The sequence below is a fragment of the Lissotriton vulgaris genome, chromosome 7 (assembly GCF_964263255.1).
Source record: "Lissotriton vulgaris chromosome 7, aLisVul1.2, whole genome shotgun sequence".
Lineage (NCBI taxonomy): Eukaryota > Metazoa > Chordata > Amphibia > Caudata > Salamandridae > Lissotriton > Lissotriton vulgaris.
In genome coordinates, this window is record NC_141695.1 from 1,331,035,109 (window position 1) to 1,331,052,225 (window position 17,117).

Below are 17,117 nucleotides of genomic sequence, written 5' to 3' on the forward strand. Positions count from 1 at the left end.
AACGTGTCCTGGGCCCTCGCTTTTGTCAAGTATGGCCTCAGTCACCTGGTGATAAAGTGTACGAAAGTTGTTAGACTGCACAGATAATCAGTTAATACAGGGTAAAACAGACAGTTTCTTAGGCCGCGGGATCTCATATACATTGGCAGGTCTCCCGAACACAATCTCATGGGGGGGATAAACCTATCCTGGTGTGAGCCTTTGTTCTTGTAGACAGTAGGGCCAAGGGCAGAGCATCAACCCAAGGGACACCCGTCTCTGCTACTATTTTGGCCATTTTAGTTTTTAGGATGCCATTGTACACCTCCACTACACCTGCTGACTGGGGTGGTTAGCTGCATGACATTTTTGTTTTATACCCAATGCTGTACAGACATACTCCATTATTTGAGCCGTAAAGTGTCCCGTTGTCACTCCAGATCAAGCGGGGAAAACTGAATCGTGGGAGGTACTCCTTTATTGGCACTTTGGCGGTAGTGATAGCAGTGCAGTCTTTGACATGGTAGGCCTCCACCAATCGGCTGAAGGTACAGATCACCACCAAGACATATTTCAAATTGTTGTTACATCTGTCCATCTGGATGTAATCCATTTGGAGACTTCAAAAGGGAAGGTATGAGGAGAGAATCCTCCCTTAGGGGTAACTGCCTTTTCCCAGGTTATACATTAGGCAAATAATGTACGTTTTAACCAGCTTCTCAGCATATGCTGGTATCTTAGAGTTGTACAATGTAGGTGCCAACAGTTAACATATCCCTTTTGCACTAATGTGAGCAGGACCATGGGCCATCGTAACTACTGGTAGCACATGACCGTCAGGTAACATCCATTGTCTTTCCATAGTCGTATGGACCCAGCAACCATCAATTCCCTCCTTTGCTAATTGCTCCTTCCACACCCTTAGTTCCTCAGGAGTAGTATGGGACTGAATATCAATCACTCTGTACTTTGTTTTCAACCATGTCCTAGTCTTTCACCCACCTAGCGGGACCTTCTACATACATTCCTTCCCTTTTCCTAAGAGTGGTTTGTCTGGCCGTCTGGTCAGCCAGGGTATTGCCTTTCCCAACATCTGTCACTTTCTTATGGGCCTTACATTTTAGAATGGCCACCTTTCTGGGGAGTGTCAGAGTCTAACAATCTGTGAATCAGGGGTCCATGTTGAATCTTGGTCCCATGTGAAGTAAGGAAATTCCTTTCTTTCCATAGTCTCCCAAAGTTGTGAGCCACCCCTAAGGCATACTGGCGGTCAGTATACATATTAACTGTTTTTCCCTTGCTTAACTCACAGGCTCTAGTGAGGGCCACTAATTCTGCTGCCTGAGCAGAGCACTGCAGAATCTGAGCTGTTTCTACTACTTGCTCCAATGTCGTCAGGTCGTAGGCGGCTGAGGTGTTACCATCTGGCCCTCGGAGACATGATCCGTCCACATACAGTGTACCTTCTGGTTTTGCTATCGGGGTATCCTGCAAGTCAATCCGTCCTATCGTCTCCTCCTCTGTCCTCAATATACAGTCATGTGGGTCTAAGTGGGCATCCTGAGTATCCAGTGGGAGTAATGTGGCGGGATTTAGTACAGTGCATCTCTTGATGTTAATGTGGCTGGAGTGTCAATTCATATCCTGAGAGTCATGCACTAGTGAGGTACTGTGTCTTAGTGTTATTAAGGGAGCTATCAACAGAATGGGGGGGGGGGGGGACCATCAGTCAGGGGGAGTTCATGACTATCCCGGCACTGATGGACCATGCGGGCGGTCACAGCTGTTGCCCGTAGGGATCCTGGGTGAGCCCTCGCAACAGGATCTAATGTCCCTGAAAAATAAGCACATGGCCGATGGTGACCTACAAACATCTGTGTCTCATGTACAAAAAGAAAAAATGGTTTGCTATAATCAGGAGTACCGAGGACTGGAGCAGTACACAGAGCCCTCTTCATATCTTGGAAGGCCTGCGCATGCTCTCTAGTCCATGGAAAGGAACTGTCTAATTTGTCTTTAGTGATGACGGCAAGGTTTGACCATGGCTGGAAAATTGGAAATCCACTGTCTACAGTATGAGGTTAGGCCTATGAAGGCTCGCAACTGCTTTTGTGTTGGTGGGGCTGTCATAGCATTGATAATGGCTACACGATCAGCGGTGAGCTGCCTTCCCTCCTTCGAGAGGAGAGGACCTAAATAGGTCACCTTCTCTTGACAAAACTGAAGCTTTTTCAAAGAGACTTTGTGGTTATGAAGGGCAAGGTGGCGTAACAGAGTAGCTTCTTTACATGTTGGGGCAGAATTTGCAGCAATGAGGAGGTAATCAACATATTGTAATGGTGTGGAATTATCAGGGAGTTTCAGCGAATCTAGTTGACTTTTGAGGACTTTACTATAGATACTGGGGCTCTGTAAAACCTTGAGGGGCGCAGCAAAATCTAAAGCTCCGACCACCAAGGGAGAAACCAAAAAAATGTCTACCGTCAGGATGTATAGGAATGCTGAAAAAAGCATTCTTCAGGTCTAGGACAGAAAAGTGCGTGGCGTCAGAAGGGACCATCGTTAAGAGGGCTTTAATATCGGGGACAACAGGGTATAGGGAGATTGTTATTTTGTTAAGGGCTCTTAGGACTATTACGAACCTGTATATTTTAGGGGAGAGAGCATCTCCTTTGGTCTTTAAAACAGGAATCTTGGGACTGTTACTGACATTGCCACGTGTTTCCTCCACTACGCCCTTGTCCATCAATTCAAATATTGTTAAAAGGGCTACTTCTCCTTCCGCAGGCAGTCGATACTGCCTTAGGCGGGGGAGAAATGCACCTGGCTGGATGCATACCACATGAGGGGGTATATTGAGACACCCCACATCAGTGTCTGATGCCTAGAGGGAGGAAGGTAAAGACTGCAACTCTGGTGGGAGGGCCAGACAGGTACATGTAGGACGCTGCGGGGGGGGGGGAAATGGTTAACGATACACCTTGGGGACTACATGATATGGTCACATACAGAGATTTCAGTAAATCCATGCCGAATACGTTTTCACTGCAACCTGTAGTAAGGACCAAGGGAGCATTAACATGTGCAGGGCCATTAGAGGTAAAGGGGTTCAGAGACAGGGCTGGGTCACAGGTGTCCCTGCAAAACCCATGGAGACATGCATATTTCCAGAAAGGGGTGCCGCTGGGACTGATCGACGTGTAATAGAAGCCTGCTGCAGAATTGCCTTAGTTTTAAGATCCCTGACCACCTTACTTTCCTGGTCTCCATCGTCATTCTCCCTATTCTCGTGATATTGTGCCACAGCCAAGACACCCGTCATAGTTTGGGCAGACCACATACTTTCAACTTTAAGCCTGGCGGAGATCTCAGGAAGCAAGTTGCTGACAAACTTCGACAAATACTGGGCCAGAACCTGGGGTCCAGGTATCCAAACCACTTTGTCCCTTGTATTGTGTCAAAACAGGTAAAGAAGTCTGCCACATTATCATCTTTTCGCTGCCTACAGGCGTTTATTTTATCCCAGTGTGAGAAGTTGGCCTGATATGTGGTGTTTCCAATTCTGGAACCACCTTGTATCAGTCCAAACAATCCCTTATGGTGTCTGGTTGCAAGTCAACATTGTAGACAAGCTATCCTAGGGGTAGCATGGACTAAGCAGCCTTAAAGGCTTAACTTAAGAGGTCGTGTTAAGCGAGCTGTTTTACCACATACAATCCTGTAATACCAAATGAAAGGACACCACACAAGTATATATTATAAAAATATATGTGTTTATTTCTAAATTAATCCCCAGTACTCTTTATGAGCAAAGGCGCACAAGCGTCAAATCAAAAGCACAGTATAACATACAAAGTTGCACAATTTTGGATGAGGGCGGGTGGCCACTCAAACCATATACTAAGAAAGTGGTATAAGAGATACCAATCGAACAGTGGTTAGGCCTAGGGCCTAGAGAATCGCTGGGAGCAGTCAGGACTAGCAATGCTGAAGTCGGGAGTAGCCCACGGAATTCGGGTGCAGCACGTAAAGTGCGGCTTGCACCAATGCAAAGTCAATGGTGCGTAAAAGTTACAAAGTTAGTTTAAAGATACTTCCGCTGAACCTAGAGGAACAAAATTTTAGACAGACCCTAGAGGTGTGTACCAGTGTAGGGACACCGGCGTTGCAATGTTACCTCACCCACAGGAAGTGGGTGCACAGGGTCGAAGTGGAGTCGGGTTTTAGCACGCAGGTTCTTGGTGCTTGGAGCTGGAGAAGCTGCAGGCGATGGGAAGCAGAAGTGTCTGGTGTGATCCAAGGGTGGATCGAAGTCGAGATGAATCTGAAAGCAGAGGGGACAGAGTCTGGGTCACACAGCAGTGACCAGGGTGGAACCAGGCAATGTCGGGCGCAATCAGATGGTTGTCGAGAGGCTTCTCTCCACTGCCACGTGGGCTCTGGGGCATCTGCGATGTCCAGGAGCAAGTCACGATCTGTCCCACGCAGGCTCTCGCCATCAGCGCCGTCGGCTTACAGATTGCAGCAAGCAGCACTTGGCAAAAGCAATCCACGCGGAACCGGGAGATTGCTTCTCACTCGGACCAGAAGGGTCAGAGTGGGGGCTCCTTTTCACAGGAGCAGATCTGGAGCAACCAGAAAAGCAAGTCGTATTCAAGTTTGTCAGCACAGGGGCCACAAGCCAGCTGGCAAGTGACCGGCCAACGCGTCGAGCCAACACAAGCAGAAGGGCCCCATGCAGCACTCGAGTGTGGAGGGGTTAGCTTTGGTGCAAGTGTAGCTCGGGGTGGGGGCTTCTCAAACCCCGGTGTACAGCTTCGAGGGTCACTCGTGGGCTGCATGGTCAGCGTCTCGTGGCCTTTTCAAGATGGCGTGCCCCACGCTTCCAGTCGCCTGCACTGGTCTCAGCTCTGCAGGGACTGTGGATTGCGCTGGGAGAAGGCAGGCAAGCTTGATATCGTCGATCTGTCGCTCGAGTTCCGGCGGGAACTGCAACAAAGCAAGGGTCGAGGGCTGGATGGTGCCTGTATGCACAGGGTGGTCACTCCTTGACCACAAGGGAGATTCTTCAGTCTTCTATGTTGAATAGAATGTTGAAGGGTCCAGAATTAGTTTCTTATGTTTCTTCAGGATGATCTGAGTTGCATTGGCACTGCTCCCACTCTTATTCCAATCTGAGGGGTGGATCTCCTGCTAGGTCCCTCCCTATGGATGGGACCAGGAAGGGGGGCGGTTACACCCCCTTTCCTTTGTCCAGGTCACACTGGAGCTGGTGTGCCCCAGAACCGGTTTGACCGGATTATGCAAGGGGAAGCCTTGTGCTCCCCAGGCACTGTCTGGTTTCTTTCAAACCTCCCTGCTACAATCCACTATTTCCTGTCTGGGGTGGTGTGACACCTCCCTGTAACAGGAAAGCCTTTGTCCAGGCCTCCTCTGCTGAGTTTCGGTCAGCAGCAGGAGGTCAGACATGTGTCTGTGGCAGAAGCATCCATTTTGTGGATCTGAGGCTCTTTTAAAAATCAACCGCGTTTTAGCAAAAGTAACATGTCGTCCCCTCTAGAGTGGTGGAATGCTACCCCCGTCGCCAGGACTGGCGAGGGGGTAGTATTCCAATTCGTATGACACCTTACACGACATGTTTTGATAAAGCCAAAGTTGACATATAACCGCAAGGATTATAATGCACTTAATAGTATATGGTTTGGCATTATCCCGGGACAGCTAAGGGAATTGGTCCCGACAGCTACAGACAGGCTCAGCTCATGCTAGAGCACCATCTCACATTAAACCATGCACTCTGCCTTCAGGATTGTTAAGGCCTGCCATAGGAGTGGCTCACAGGTTTATATGTGTCCAGATAGGTTTAGATATAGGCATACTATATCTAAGCAAGGGGTGATTACACCACTTTGCCCCAGCCGAGTGATCAGCCAGTTGTGTCAATTTTAGATAACCAGCCAGGGGTGGCAAAAGATATGCTGCAGCCCCTGGTAGGCCTTGGATGCACCTATGCCCTGGGCACCTATAGTGCTCTGTACAGGGGCTGATAAGGTGACCCAAGCCAATCTAGTTATGCACCTAGGGTACATGGAATCCATTTTACAGAGAGAGTAGATAGCCTGGGGCCCTGATTAGCAGGGAACCAGGCCAACTAAGTCGAAAACCAGCTAAATACAAGGCAAAAAATCGGGGGTAACCATAGTCAGGTAGCCACCTTCCTACACCCAGTTAGACAGTTTTCGGCAAAAGTGTTTTCATAAACGTCATTATTTTACCGTGCAAAGTCAGGATGGCAGTTTCTTGTTTAGTCCCTCCTACCCTTGCTTCTTCCATGGCCTCTAGGTCAGCCCCATTTACCTCCCAATGCCACTTCAAGGTCAGCATGTAGAATCTTGTACCATATTTCTGTTGGGACAACCGTACCAACAAGTATATCTATATCCTCAAGAATGAGAGTACCTGCAGATATAATCTGACCTAATTCTCTGTAAAAGGCAGCCGGATTCTTCCGGGGATCTGGCAATTGTCCTTTGAACTGCATATCTGACTTTTTCCAAGGAACATTAACCCAAAGCCTGCGGCAGTGTGCCTCAACAGTCCCTCGGCCATTAAAGTAGACATAGCTCCAAACATCCCCTCTCCCTGAACATCGCCTCTTTATTTGTGACCTAAGGTCCATTAAACCGGTGGGTATCTGCAGATCGCATTCTCAAATCTTTGCATGACCAGGGTACACATGTCTTCAGCTCAGGTGGTCTGTTCCATAATCGTCCACTGAGAAAAGGTGGACCATATTTCTTTAAAGGCATAAATATCCCCGTTATTTATCCAACATTCACACTGTTGCCTCTGTAGGTCATTTTCACGAAGGGACGAAAAGCTGACTGCAGAGTGCAAGGAGGCCAGTTGGGGGGAATTCAACAATCTATATAAATCCTGCTTAACTGTAGACCACAGGGAAGTAGGAAAAGTGAGTGTAGGGGGTAAGGCCACAGGGATTGGGCGGATGGGGACTTTGTCAATCCCGCAGCAAGGACAGGGTTAGCGTGCGTGGTTGAGGTCATAGGAAAGATGGGGAGGGTCGGTGTAAAAGGGAGAGCAGTAAGAGGGGCAGGAGTGGGCGGTGGCAGGGGGGCAAGCAGAGTGTGAGGAGTCAGGGCAGGGTAAATTGGGGCATATACAGGAGGGCTTTCTAGCATGATATCAAGCAAGGAATCGCCTTCTCTCCTTCCATATAGTCTATTCCTTTCTCCTCACGAGCTGGATAACTTTTTTGTACCCAGGCCCCATGCTCCCGATCGGCTATTTCTAGCCATTTGGTCATTTGATTTTGTAAATTTTCTCTGGTGTGGTCGGCCATTGACACTTGTTCCTGTTTTCTTTCTTGAGCCTTCTGCTTGCTAGTTTTCAGCTCCACCTCTTTCCTCCAAAATCAGACAGATTCAAATAGACTGGCGCGTTTTTCTTTTCATTAATTGTTCCTCTAAGTTAACGAGAACTTGGGAATTAAGGAGCCAGTGGCCACTGTAATTCAGTGTTACTTTGTTTCGTATATTTTACCCAGAAGGAGGAAAACATTATGGCAGAAGGGCCATGTTTAACATACATCAAAAGGCCAGGGGTCCTTTCTGTAGGAAGCGGACAAGCCGCCTCAACATAATTTCTTGAACTTACTGACTGGCATGCTTGTAAACAGATAGACACCAGCGGGTTTTAAAAACTCACCTCGCTTGCTTGGCTTTTGCAAAAGTCAATCACAGAATCATACAGACTTGGTGGATGATCAGTCCACCCTTACCTTACAGGGGTAGTTCTCTTCTGCAGACGTAGGCTGTGTCCTGCTCCAGAAATTATTTGCTACGGGACTCCAGCGAGAACGCGGTCATGTGCCCCAGACCGGGTGGGGAGGAACAGCCAGCGAGTCGTTCTGTTTACCGGATTGCAAGAATCCCTCTGGTAGGGCACCTCTGTCTGAGTCTCTCTGTGCACCTCCTCACATCCACCGGGCAGGACCTTCGTGCTCGATGAGTCCCTATTCGGGCACCATTTGAAGAACCAGATTAACACACTTACTGGGTCTCGGCAGCGGGGGAAACCACTGAGTCTTCTATACCCTCCATACTTCGTAAAAGGAGACACAGGAACCTTAGTCTGCAGGAGGAACCTAGATTTATTCAAAAAGCCCGGGCTATGGAACAGAGTCCCAAGCTAGTCAGACAAAACCCAGCAGGCTGCTGCTTTACTTCTCAGCTTACAAGCCTTTTATACTTTTTCATTCGAGTCTTTTGGCTGTTAGTCCATTGTTCAATCAGGGCAGTGTTTTCAGTGGATAACCATATCCAGACGACGTTTGTAGATGGAGACCTGGTCAAGGCTTGGTACACAAATCATTGTTCACTCAGTGTGATCAAAGCTAGTCTTTCAGGCCATTGTTTAATCACCCTGATCAAGGCCCATAAGTCAAACATCCTTGACACGGTGATCAGGTTATCTGGACAATGGTCTACCAGGCTGGGAGCAGTAGATGGAAAACCAATCATTTACCCAGGGCTTGTGTCTCATGGCTTTGTTGAACTGCAAAGAACAGGTGATGGGGGGTGTGGGGTGTTGGGGGGACTTGGGTGTGGGACAGTTCCTGGGCAGAAATTCAGGCTGCAAGATGGTTTTTGTCGTGTCAGTTAGAATTTTCCCAGGCATCAGCAGAAAAGACCAGGTGGGTCGTGTGGAAGTGGGATACGAGATGCCAATGAAAAAACAATGGAGTCCCGGTACAAATGATGCCGATCAGATAAACACTTTCTCACCACCCCTAGGCTGCCCACAAAAGCAGCCCACAGCTGGAACTCTGCTACCAGACCTTCAGCCACTTCCAGAGTGCTTGCGTTACCAATCTGACCCTGGTGTCAACAGGTTCTCCATCCATCAGCTTCGGCAGAGGGACAAATAATTCAGAATAGGGTTTCATCTGGCACTGGGTCCGTCATTTACAACAACTCCCTAAAGGTTTAGAGAAATGGCAACAAGTTGTGCCCCACAAATAAAGTTCAGGAATGTGTGCTGCACTGGAGACAAAGGGGCCAGACGAATAGGAATGTGTGACAGGCATTAAAAATGGAAGCCAGAACTCCCACTTTACCTTAAACGTGCTCTGGTGGGCTAGTGGCATAAAGGACGAAGTGCCTTAGTTTATGCTGTGCTACTCTATCAGGACTTCAAACGGCATACAACTAGCGGAGGTATAAGTGAGAAGAGGATGCAGCCTTACGGCTAGAGCGACCGACCTCTGTCCTGGGTAGCCGGCTCAAGTATTGGCAACGATGCTCATCCTGTGATTCTGGTCAAATCACCTAACCTCCCTGTGCCTTACAAAAATGAAAGCGTTAATCTGTAACAAAACTGGTGCTCATGTAAAGCGTTCTAATATTGAATGTCTGGGTCTAGTTTGTGCTACATAAAACTCTGAAAAGGAAGGGGCTGCAGTAATTATACAGTGGACACAACTCCATTTAAAAAACAAAAACGACAACTTAAAGGAATGAAGTAGTCCAACATGAACACAATGGTACCCTGCATTATAAAAAAGGCCCCCATTGAGAAGAGTCACTTTCAAGATACTCACCCACGCCAACAAATCCATCTACAACACTGGACCCCAATATCTCATCAAGAGAATCTCCCTCCACATACCCAAGAGAAACTACTGATCTGCCAACCTCACACTCGCGGAAATCCCACACATCCGAGCCAGAGCAGGTGGAAGACCCTTCTCCTAGATCGCTGCCAAGACCTGGAATGAGCTCCTGCTCAGACGTACCCCCTCCTGAATATCTTCAGGTAGAAACTCAAGACCAGGCTCTATGACTGAACGGAGCTGCTTACCTACTTCCCCACCCCCCCCCACCCCTCCCCACCCAGAGCGGGTTGAGACTCAGCCTGCTTACAATTCTCCTGGTTGATTAGGCAGTGTTACTGGTTTAGAAGCAGCACAATCTAGCCAAAAGAGCAGGCACATGACTTACCTTATACATGCTAACGGCATCCTGGATGGGCAGGCACTTGTGCTTGGCATGCTTAACTGTGTCCCGGCAGACAACACAAATTGCAACTCCGTCATCAACACAGAAGAGCTTCAGCTTCTCCCGATGCTCTTTACAGTGGTCCTTCCCGCCCATCCCTGGGCTGCCCCCCTTCATTCTCTCCACCAAGTTAGCCAGAGTCTTGATGGGCGTGAACTTCCCCCTTGAGAACTCAGCCAGGCAGATGGGGCAGATGCTGCGTGCTTGGCCTGCACTGGTGCCACTGACGCAGACTCGGCAGAAGCTGTGCCCACACTTTAGCAATACTGGCTCTTGGAAGAGACCATGGCAGACTGAACAGATCAGGTCATCAGTGAAGCATGCAGAAGCATTACAGGGCGGAGGAGAGGTAGACCATTTGGACGCCATTACTGCAAGAAGAAAGAAAGGAGACCAACTATGAATAGATAACCACCAATACTATGGAAAGTATATCACTATAAGGTAATGTAGAGTAAATAAAACCTAATCTAGCCAAAGGCAACCGAAAAAGGCATTTAACTACTGTAATAAAAACATTGTGGTCCATTCCAGGCAATACGCATTTTGCTATTATCTACTAACAGGTACCCAATAAACACCTCGAACCTGAAGATAAAGGCCAATGGCCAGACACCTGCTGTGTCCGTTCTGATTCAAAAGGATTAGTCAGATGTTTTCTCCATTTTGTCCAACGCGCATTCGATTATTAGTTCAGAACTGCAAAATAAACTGGCAAAACTATCCAGCAGTGGAGCACAAGCCTCTCACATGTACCTCACAATTACACTGCGAATGCTGCCTCCAATGAAGCAGCACAGCCATGGAACCACTGTGCACCAGCAGGAAGTAGTACGTGAATAGTTCAATTTAGAGGCCGAAAATGGGCCCAGTCTAGATATACCAGTCAGGAACATTACAGCGCTGCAGAGTATATGGTTTTAAAACTGTACCTCCACGGGCAACATTTACAGGCTACTGCCATGATATGCAGAGCAATACACTAATAAAGTAACAATCATACAGGCAATGTACATTCAAACAAGACTAGGGAACATATGAGGCATGTCTAGTTAACTTAACTAGCACTATAGCAATTTCCACTCCCTTTCCATTTCAATATACCCCCTTGGCCATCCAATATCAAGTCATGGTGGGCATTTGATTGGGTTAAGATGCAGTTGTGCCTTCAAATTCATAAGCCTATTTCTTTAATCCCTTCAACACTCAAATGGGGTGTGGCCTAAAACAAGCAAATGACCACCCCATGTCCATTGACCAGTACCCACTTGTTGCAAGAATTCGCAGTGTAACAAAATAGCCTTTTAGCATCTCAATGCCTATTACCCAAGTATTAATGACATCCTTTGTGCATCAGAATTTGCTTTGCTTTCTCTGTACAGCCTGGCCTTACCTCCATTGGAAACCAGCTCTCGATTTTGTTGAAACATTTTGGAAAAGACCAGCCCCATCCTGTAGGCCTGCACCGCTACAGGGAGACAGCTTCTCTATGCTTATGCCCATGGATTTCTTTTTGGCACTTTGACCAAAAAGTATGCCCATGCTGAGACTTTACCCTGAACTGTGCACCCGGTCCTTTCTGGTGGCAGGAAACCCCTTGCCTAGTTAACTTTCCATGGACTCTTTGGCTGAACTTAGATTCCCCAAATTTATTGTAAGATAGTTTTTAACTCTGCTAAATGTGTGGCTTCTACTACAATCTAACTGCTTACTCAGACTCATGTCTTATTGCCTAAACATGTATTCTTGCGATTAATTCTAAATCAGTCTAATATAATAACTGAATTCAATCTATATTGACTGAGTTCTTTAGATTGTGTTCTTCAAATGTTTTTCCCACAGAGATTGTGCATCCAACAATTGCTTTCTAATGCATAACAGTCAAATTCTTCTCAGAACAGCAGATTTTTTTATTGTTTTATGCACTAATAGTTTTGCTGTACATGATCTTAGCCCGAAACTCCTGAAGTTCAATCTGGCCATCAGTCACTATCCTATACATTTAAAGCATAACAATGAGTAGTATATTTTAATTTGATTTCCAATCTGTGGGTATGTCACCAAATAATTGGTCCTTATTGAGTAGCCAACAGGAGTCACCTGGATGTCTCACCCCTCAATGCAATGAGCAAAGTCCACAGGAGGACCAAAGCTTCTATGGGTGAGAGTAGAGGAAATAGAAGATTGCAATTTGGGTCCAGGTAAACCGCTGCAACAAAAACTTTGTAGCACGGCGGATGTTTTGTCCGTGGACACGAGGGTTTTAGGGTGCCCAAATTACAAAGCCCTCTGTCAAGCTCAAGTCCAACATTCCATGGTAAGGCTGAAGAATTGGTGATGCATCTGCAAAGTTGGGACTATTCGTAGCAGCGTAGGAGTATTAAGAAGGGATTCTGGGTAGGAAAACATTGGGGAATCCACAGAAGAGACACCCCCCCCCCCCCCCCCCCCCCCAGTGCCTAGTTCAGACATTTCTGGTATTTGTAGGTTTCCCTACAATACAGACGAGCCAGAGATCAAAAACGCAGGTTACTCCCTCACAGTACAGGGTCTTTTGTAATTGATAATTATTAAGTCTCTGCAGTACATTTTGTGCAGTTTACAGTCAAAGGCACTGGCCCTACCCACACAAGTGAAGTACAATTGTTATTGTTCGAGTTGAGGGAATGCTGGGTTGGTGGAAGTTTGTGAATCCACACAGATTCTAGAACTTTCCATCACAGAAATGTGAGGAAACTTTTTTGGCAAGGTTTGAGGTTTAAAAGGGATCCTGGGTAACAACCTGGTGAGAGCAACACAACTACATCCTGGATTTCATTCTGTAATGTGCACAACTTCTTCATTCTTTTATCTTTTCTATCCATGCCGATAGAACAGGAACATCTGAATGGGTGCTAAACATCTGGTACCATGAGGTGTTACATCCAATATTTCTATTTGCAATACTCACAAACGTCCCTATGTCCAGTTCAGCAGATATTGACAAATTAGCCTTTTGTCAATTTCCACCAAAGCATAATGTTTTTGGAAACCAGAGGCTCTCATTTCATGAACCATATCACTTTTCTGTGAAAAATTTAACATCTGAACAAAAATGCACAGCATGCACAGTGAGAGAAAGAGGCAATTGTCCATTAACAAAAAAACAAAAAGGAAATATTCCAGCATACCTTCAATGCTGAGCACATCTGCAAACTCCATTTCAATCCACCTTGGAAATAGTCAACCACTACATTCACATATCTGTAATTTTCAGAATGACACAAGGGCCATGAAAATCCATAGGAAAATTATCAGGATGTATATCTCCAGAAGAGCTCCATTTTCTGGCAGAATTAAAGTATCACATTCCCCTACAATAATGCAATCTACATAGGTCCAATCAATGTGCTTTTTGTTGCAGTTTCACACAAATGGCCACCTTGTCAGCTTAATTTGTTACTTCTAAGTGCTGCAGTATGAAAACACTGATCTACTTGGCTGAAAGTATTACCTTCATGACAACTCTCACTTTTTCCTCCAAAGAACTCATAACACCAAACTCAAATCTATTGCTCTTTGCTAGCTTTCCATGACAAATCAACTCCCCCCCCCCCACCCCCCACCCCAAAAAAAGTGTGTTCATGCAAAAAACGGACCTCCTGTTTCCAAATTCTATTAGCATCACCGAGGTATCAATCACATTCATTAATGGAATACGTAGTTGCTTTTGATCTTTTCACAAGCAAAATACAGAGATTAATAATTTTATTCATAGCTTGTTAATACGTTAACTAACTTTTTAAAAGCTTTCCCATCGCTAGATAATAAAAACACACATGGTTTAAAGATCACCTTTTTATATAGGACTGTAGGACTTGTCCCTTTTTGGCTAAAGTCCCTAAATGGTTTGCTTTCCCCTAGGCCTTTTTTCCTGACATGGTGTTGCCAACTTAGATGCTTTGGACACTTTGCCACTGCTACACAGTGCCAAAATGCAAGTGATCCCTGTATAATCAGATCCTCCAGGATTTTGCTGTTTTTTACAGAAGTGCCCGCGAAATCTGTACTTTTGTAAAAATGCTGCGATTTTTACAAACGGGCATTTTTCTTTAATGGACCAGGTTTGATTGGTGAGGGAGGCCGTGGTTGAACACCATGCATTGCAGGTAGCTCCTACGATTTTGTTGTTGCTTTAGAGATGGTTTGTGAGGCTTGGTTTAAGTGTATTGTGCCCTCTGGTAAAAGTGAGCAATTTAACTTGCTCCACTGCTTGCAGTAGCGCACAAACTGTAAAATGAGTTCGCGATCTCATGAAGAGGATGCAGGTAGGAAAGGGGGGTGGCTTATGAAGTATGCCCTGTCGTATTGAGGGTTGCATGTGGGGTGGTTTGAAGAGGAAGATGTTCGGTCCTTCCTGAATAGGAAAAGTGAAAGAGCTTGCTGGTCACGAATATCAGTGCAAAACTGATCACACAGTGCGCAAGATAAGGCCTACGAAGTGGACTCGACCGAAGTGGAGTCCAGACCTCGAGACAGCAATGCAGATACAGGAAATGATTCACAAAGCCAGTGGCACTAGTAAAAGTAAGTTGTAGAGGGCACACATGGTTTGATTTTACAAGTGCAAGATATCCACAAAAAGCATTTTAAGGGAGTAAATCTAACCCAAGGGAGGAAGAATGTATTTTTTTAATGCTTTGTAAGTTTTGAATGCCCACAATCACATCAGTTAGTAACCTCCGACACTTAATGGTCGCATGTTTGCTGCTGCGAATGGCGCAGTAAACCCCTCTCCAGGTGGAAAGGGGACAGAAAGATACTGTGTGATAAACGGAGTTTGCCTGAAAAAACATGTGCTATTGCACAAATATTGGACAGCCTGCAACTGATCCCTGCATACAGTTTTGCATTGTTCATATCTATGTCAATACATGAAAAAGCAGTCAAAATCTCTTGGAGACCGCCTGGAATCCTGTGATTGGTGCAACGTGAGAAGCCAAAAGTCTGCAATCTAAACCAGTGCCCATGAGTACATGTGCTAGTTTAGCTTTATCTCCAGTTTGTGAGCTGGGTGTATTGACTCAAGGCCATGGCACAATATTCCAATCTGACATCCAGAATTGGATGGAGCAGTCCAGATAAGACCTCCAGAACACGGTACAATCATATTAAGTTTTTAGTTTGATTAAGTGTGACACTTCCATGTTTTCAGTGAGTGACATTTGAGCACGAGTAGAAAAAGCCATTTATTTATGTCAATGAAATCATCATCATCATCATCATCATCAAATACCCACTTTTGCAACCTAATTGTTTAGAACTGGCTTTAAAACAGCTGAGGTTCCAAAATTAACTTAGCCAAAAATCAAGGACATAATAAATGTGTCACCCCCGCGCCGCACGGCCACCAGCTGCTGCGTGTGCCCCCCAGTGCCTGCCTCTGCGCCGTCCTCGCTGCCACCTTGAGCGCTCCCCTTTGGTTTTGCCCGTTTTGTCTGAAATTTGTGCTTGTTTTCTTTCTGTGCCCGAGATCGTTTTCCCACTGTTTTTCCCCCGTTTTGTCCTGTATTATTGCCTGTTTTTTCTGTGCCGTTTTCTCTTCGTGTTTTTGACCTCCATTGTGCCTGTCTCCTTCCTGCTTGCCCGCCTACCTCGCCGCCCTCCGCTCTCCCTCCCCGCTCCCGCTTCCCGCCACCGCCATTAGCCCCGCCCCTTTCTCTTCTGTACCCTCCCCGCTCCCGCCTCCCAGCTGCTCCGCCCACCCGCGCACTTCGCCTTAAATGGCGACCGTGCGAACGCGCAGCGGTCACGCGCAGCGGGCGCGCCGATTGTGCGCCGAAGGCGCGCCAAAGGTAAGCCCGTCTGCGCCCGTCCGCGCCCGGATCGCGACCAGCGCCAGGACCCCTGGCCCCCGAAGAGCCCGACCTACCCGCCTGACGTACTCCGCCGCCACCCTCAACGCACTCAACACCGGCCGACTCCCAGAATGCCACCTAGCCGCTCCACGAGGTACCCACGGACCTTTCAGCTGCCACACCTGCAAGTTCTCCTGCACCCGGACCAGCCTCGCACCAGCACCCGCCAAGTCGAACACCAGCAGCACCCACCTCAAGTGCATCCTGCTCAACACCCGCTCCGTCCACAGACACGCCATCGAACTCTGGAACCTCCTAGACGCCACAGCCCCTGACGTTGCCTTCCTCACGGAGACCTGGATGAACGCCTCTTCAGCTCCCGACATCGCCATCGCTATCCCAGAGGGCTACAAGATCGTCCGGAGGGACCGAAACGCCAACCAGATGGGAGGAGGCATCGCCATCGTCCACAGGAGCACCATCCGTCTCACGACCAGCACCGACAACACCCTGACCAGCGCCGAACACCTGCATTTCCAGATCCACACCAACCCGAACACCACCCTCAGAGGCACCCTGATCTACCGACCCCCTGGACCACGCACGCAATTCAGCGAGGACATCGCCGACTTAGTCAGCCCGCACGCCCTCCCCTCTGCTGACTACATCCTCCTGGGAGACCTCAACTTTCACCTGGAGAACAACAACGACGACCGCAACACCAGCACCCTGCTCGACAACCTCGCCAACCTGGGACTCAAGCAACTGGTGTCCACCCCCACCCACCTCGCCGGACACACACTCGACGCAGTCTTCTCTTCCAGCACAGACATCGACTTCAGCCACGCCACAGAGCTTCAATGGACGGACCACAGCTGCGTCCACTTCACCTTCAAGAGAACGACGACCCACCACCACCAGAAACAGGCCGCCCGCAGAAGCTGGAACAAGATCACAGCAGACCAGCTCGCCACCTCCCTGAGCCAGCACCCTCCTGCCAGCTCAGCGAACCCCAGCCAGGCCGCAGACAACCTCACGAAGTGGATCAACAACTGCGCGGACGAACTCGCCCCACTGAGGACCCCGCCTAGCAGACCCGGCAGCAAGAAGGCCCCATGGTTCACCGACGAACTCAAGAGCTCCAAGAAGAACTGCCGAGCCCTCGAGAAAGTCTGGAGAAGGGAACCGACACCGGACAACAGGACCTCCTTCAAACTTGCCACCC

General features: G+C 47.7%; 1 protein-coding gene across 3 annotated transcripts in view; it reads right to left on the minus strand.

The window, feature by feature from the left end:
- Nucleotides 1-17,117, minus strand: part of LOC147703625 (zinc-binding protein A33-like) — a 121,474-nt gene that overhangs the window by 46,733 nt on the left and 57,624 nt on the right. For all 3 annotated transcript variants that reach the window (XM_086931964.1, XM_086931963.1, XM_086931965.1), the window contains exon 2: nucleotides 9,999-10,426. In XM_086931964.1, coding sequence (XP_086788090.1) covers nucleotides 9,999-10,424 — 426 coding nt within the window. In that variant the 5' untranslated portion in view covers nucleotides 10,425-10,426. The remainder of the gene's footprint in view (nucleotides 1-9,998; nucleotides 10,427-17,117) is intronic.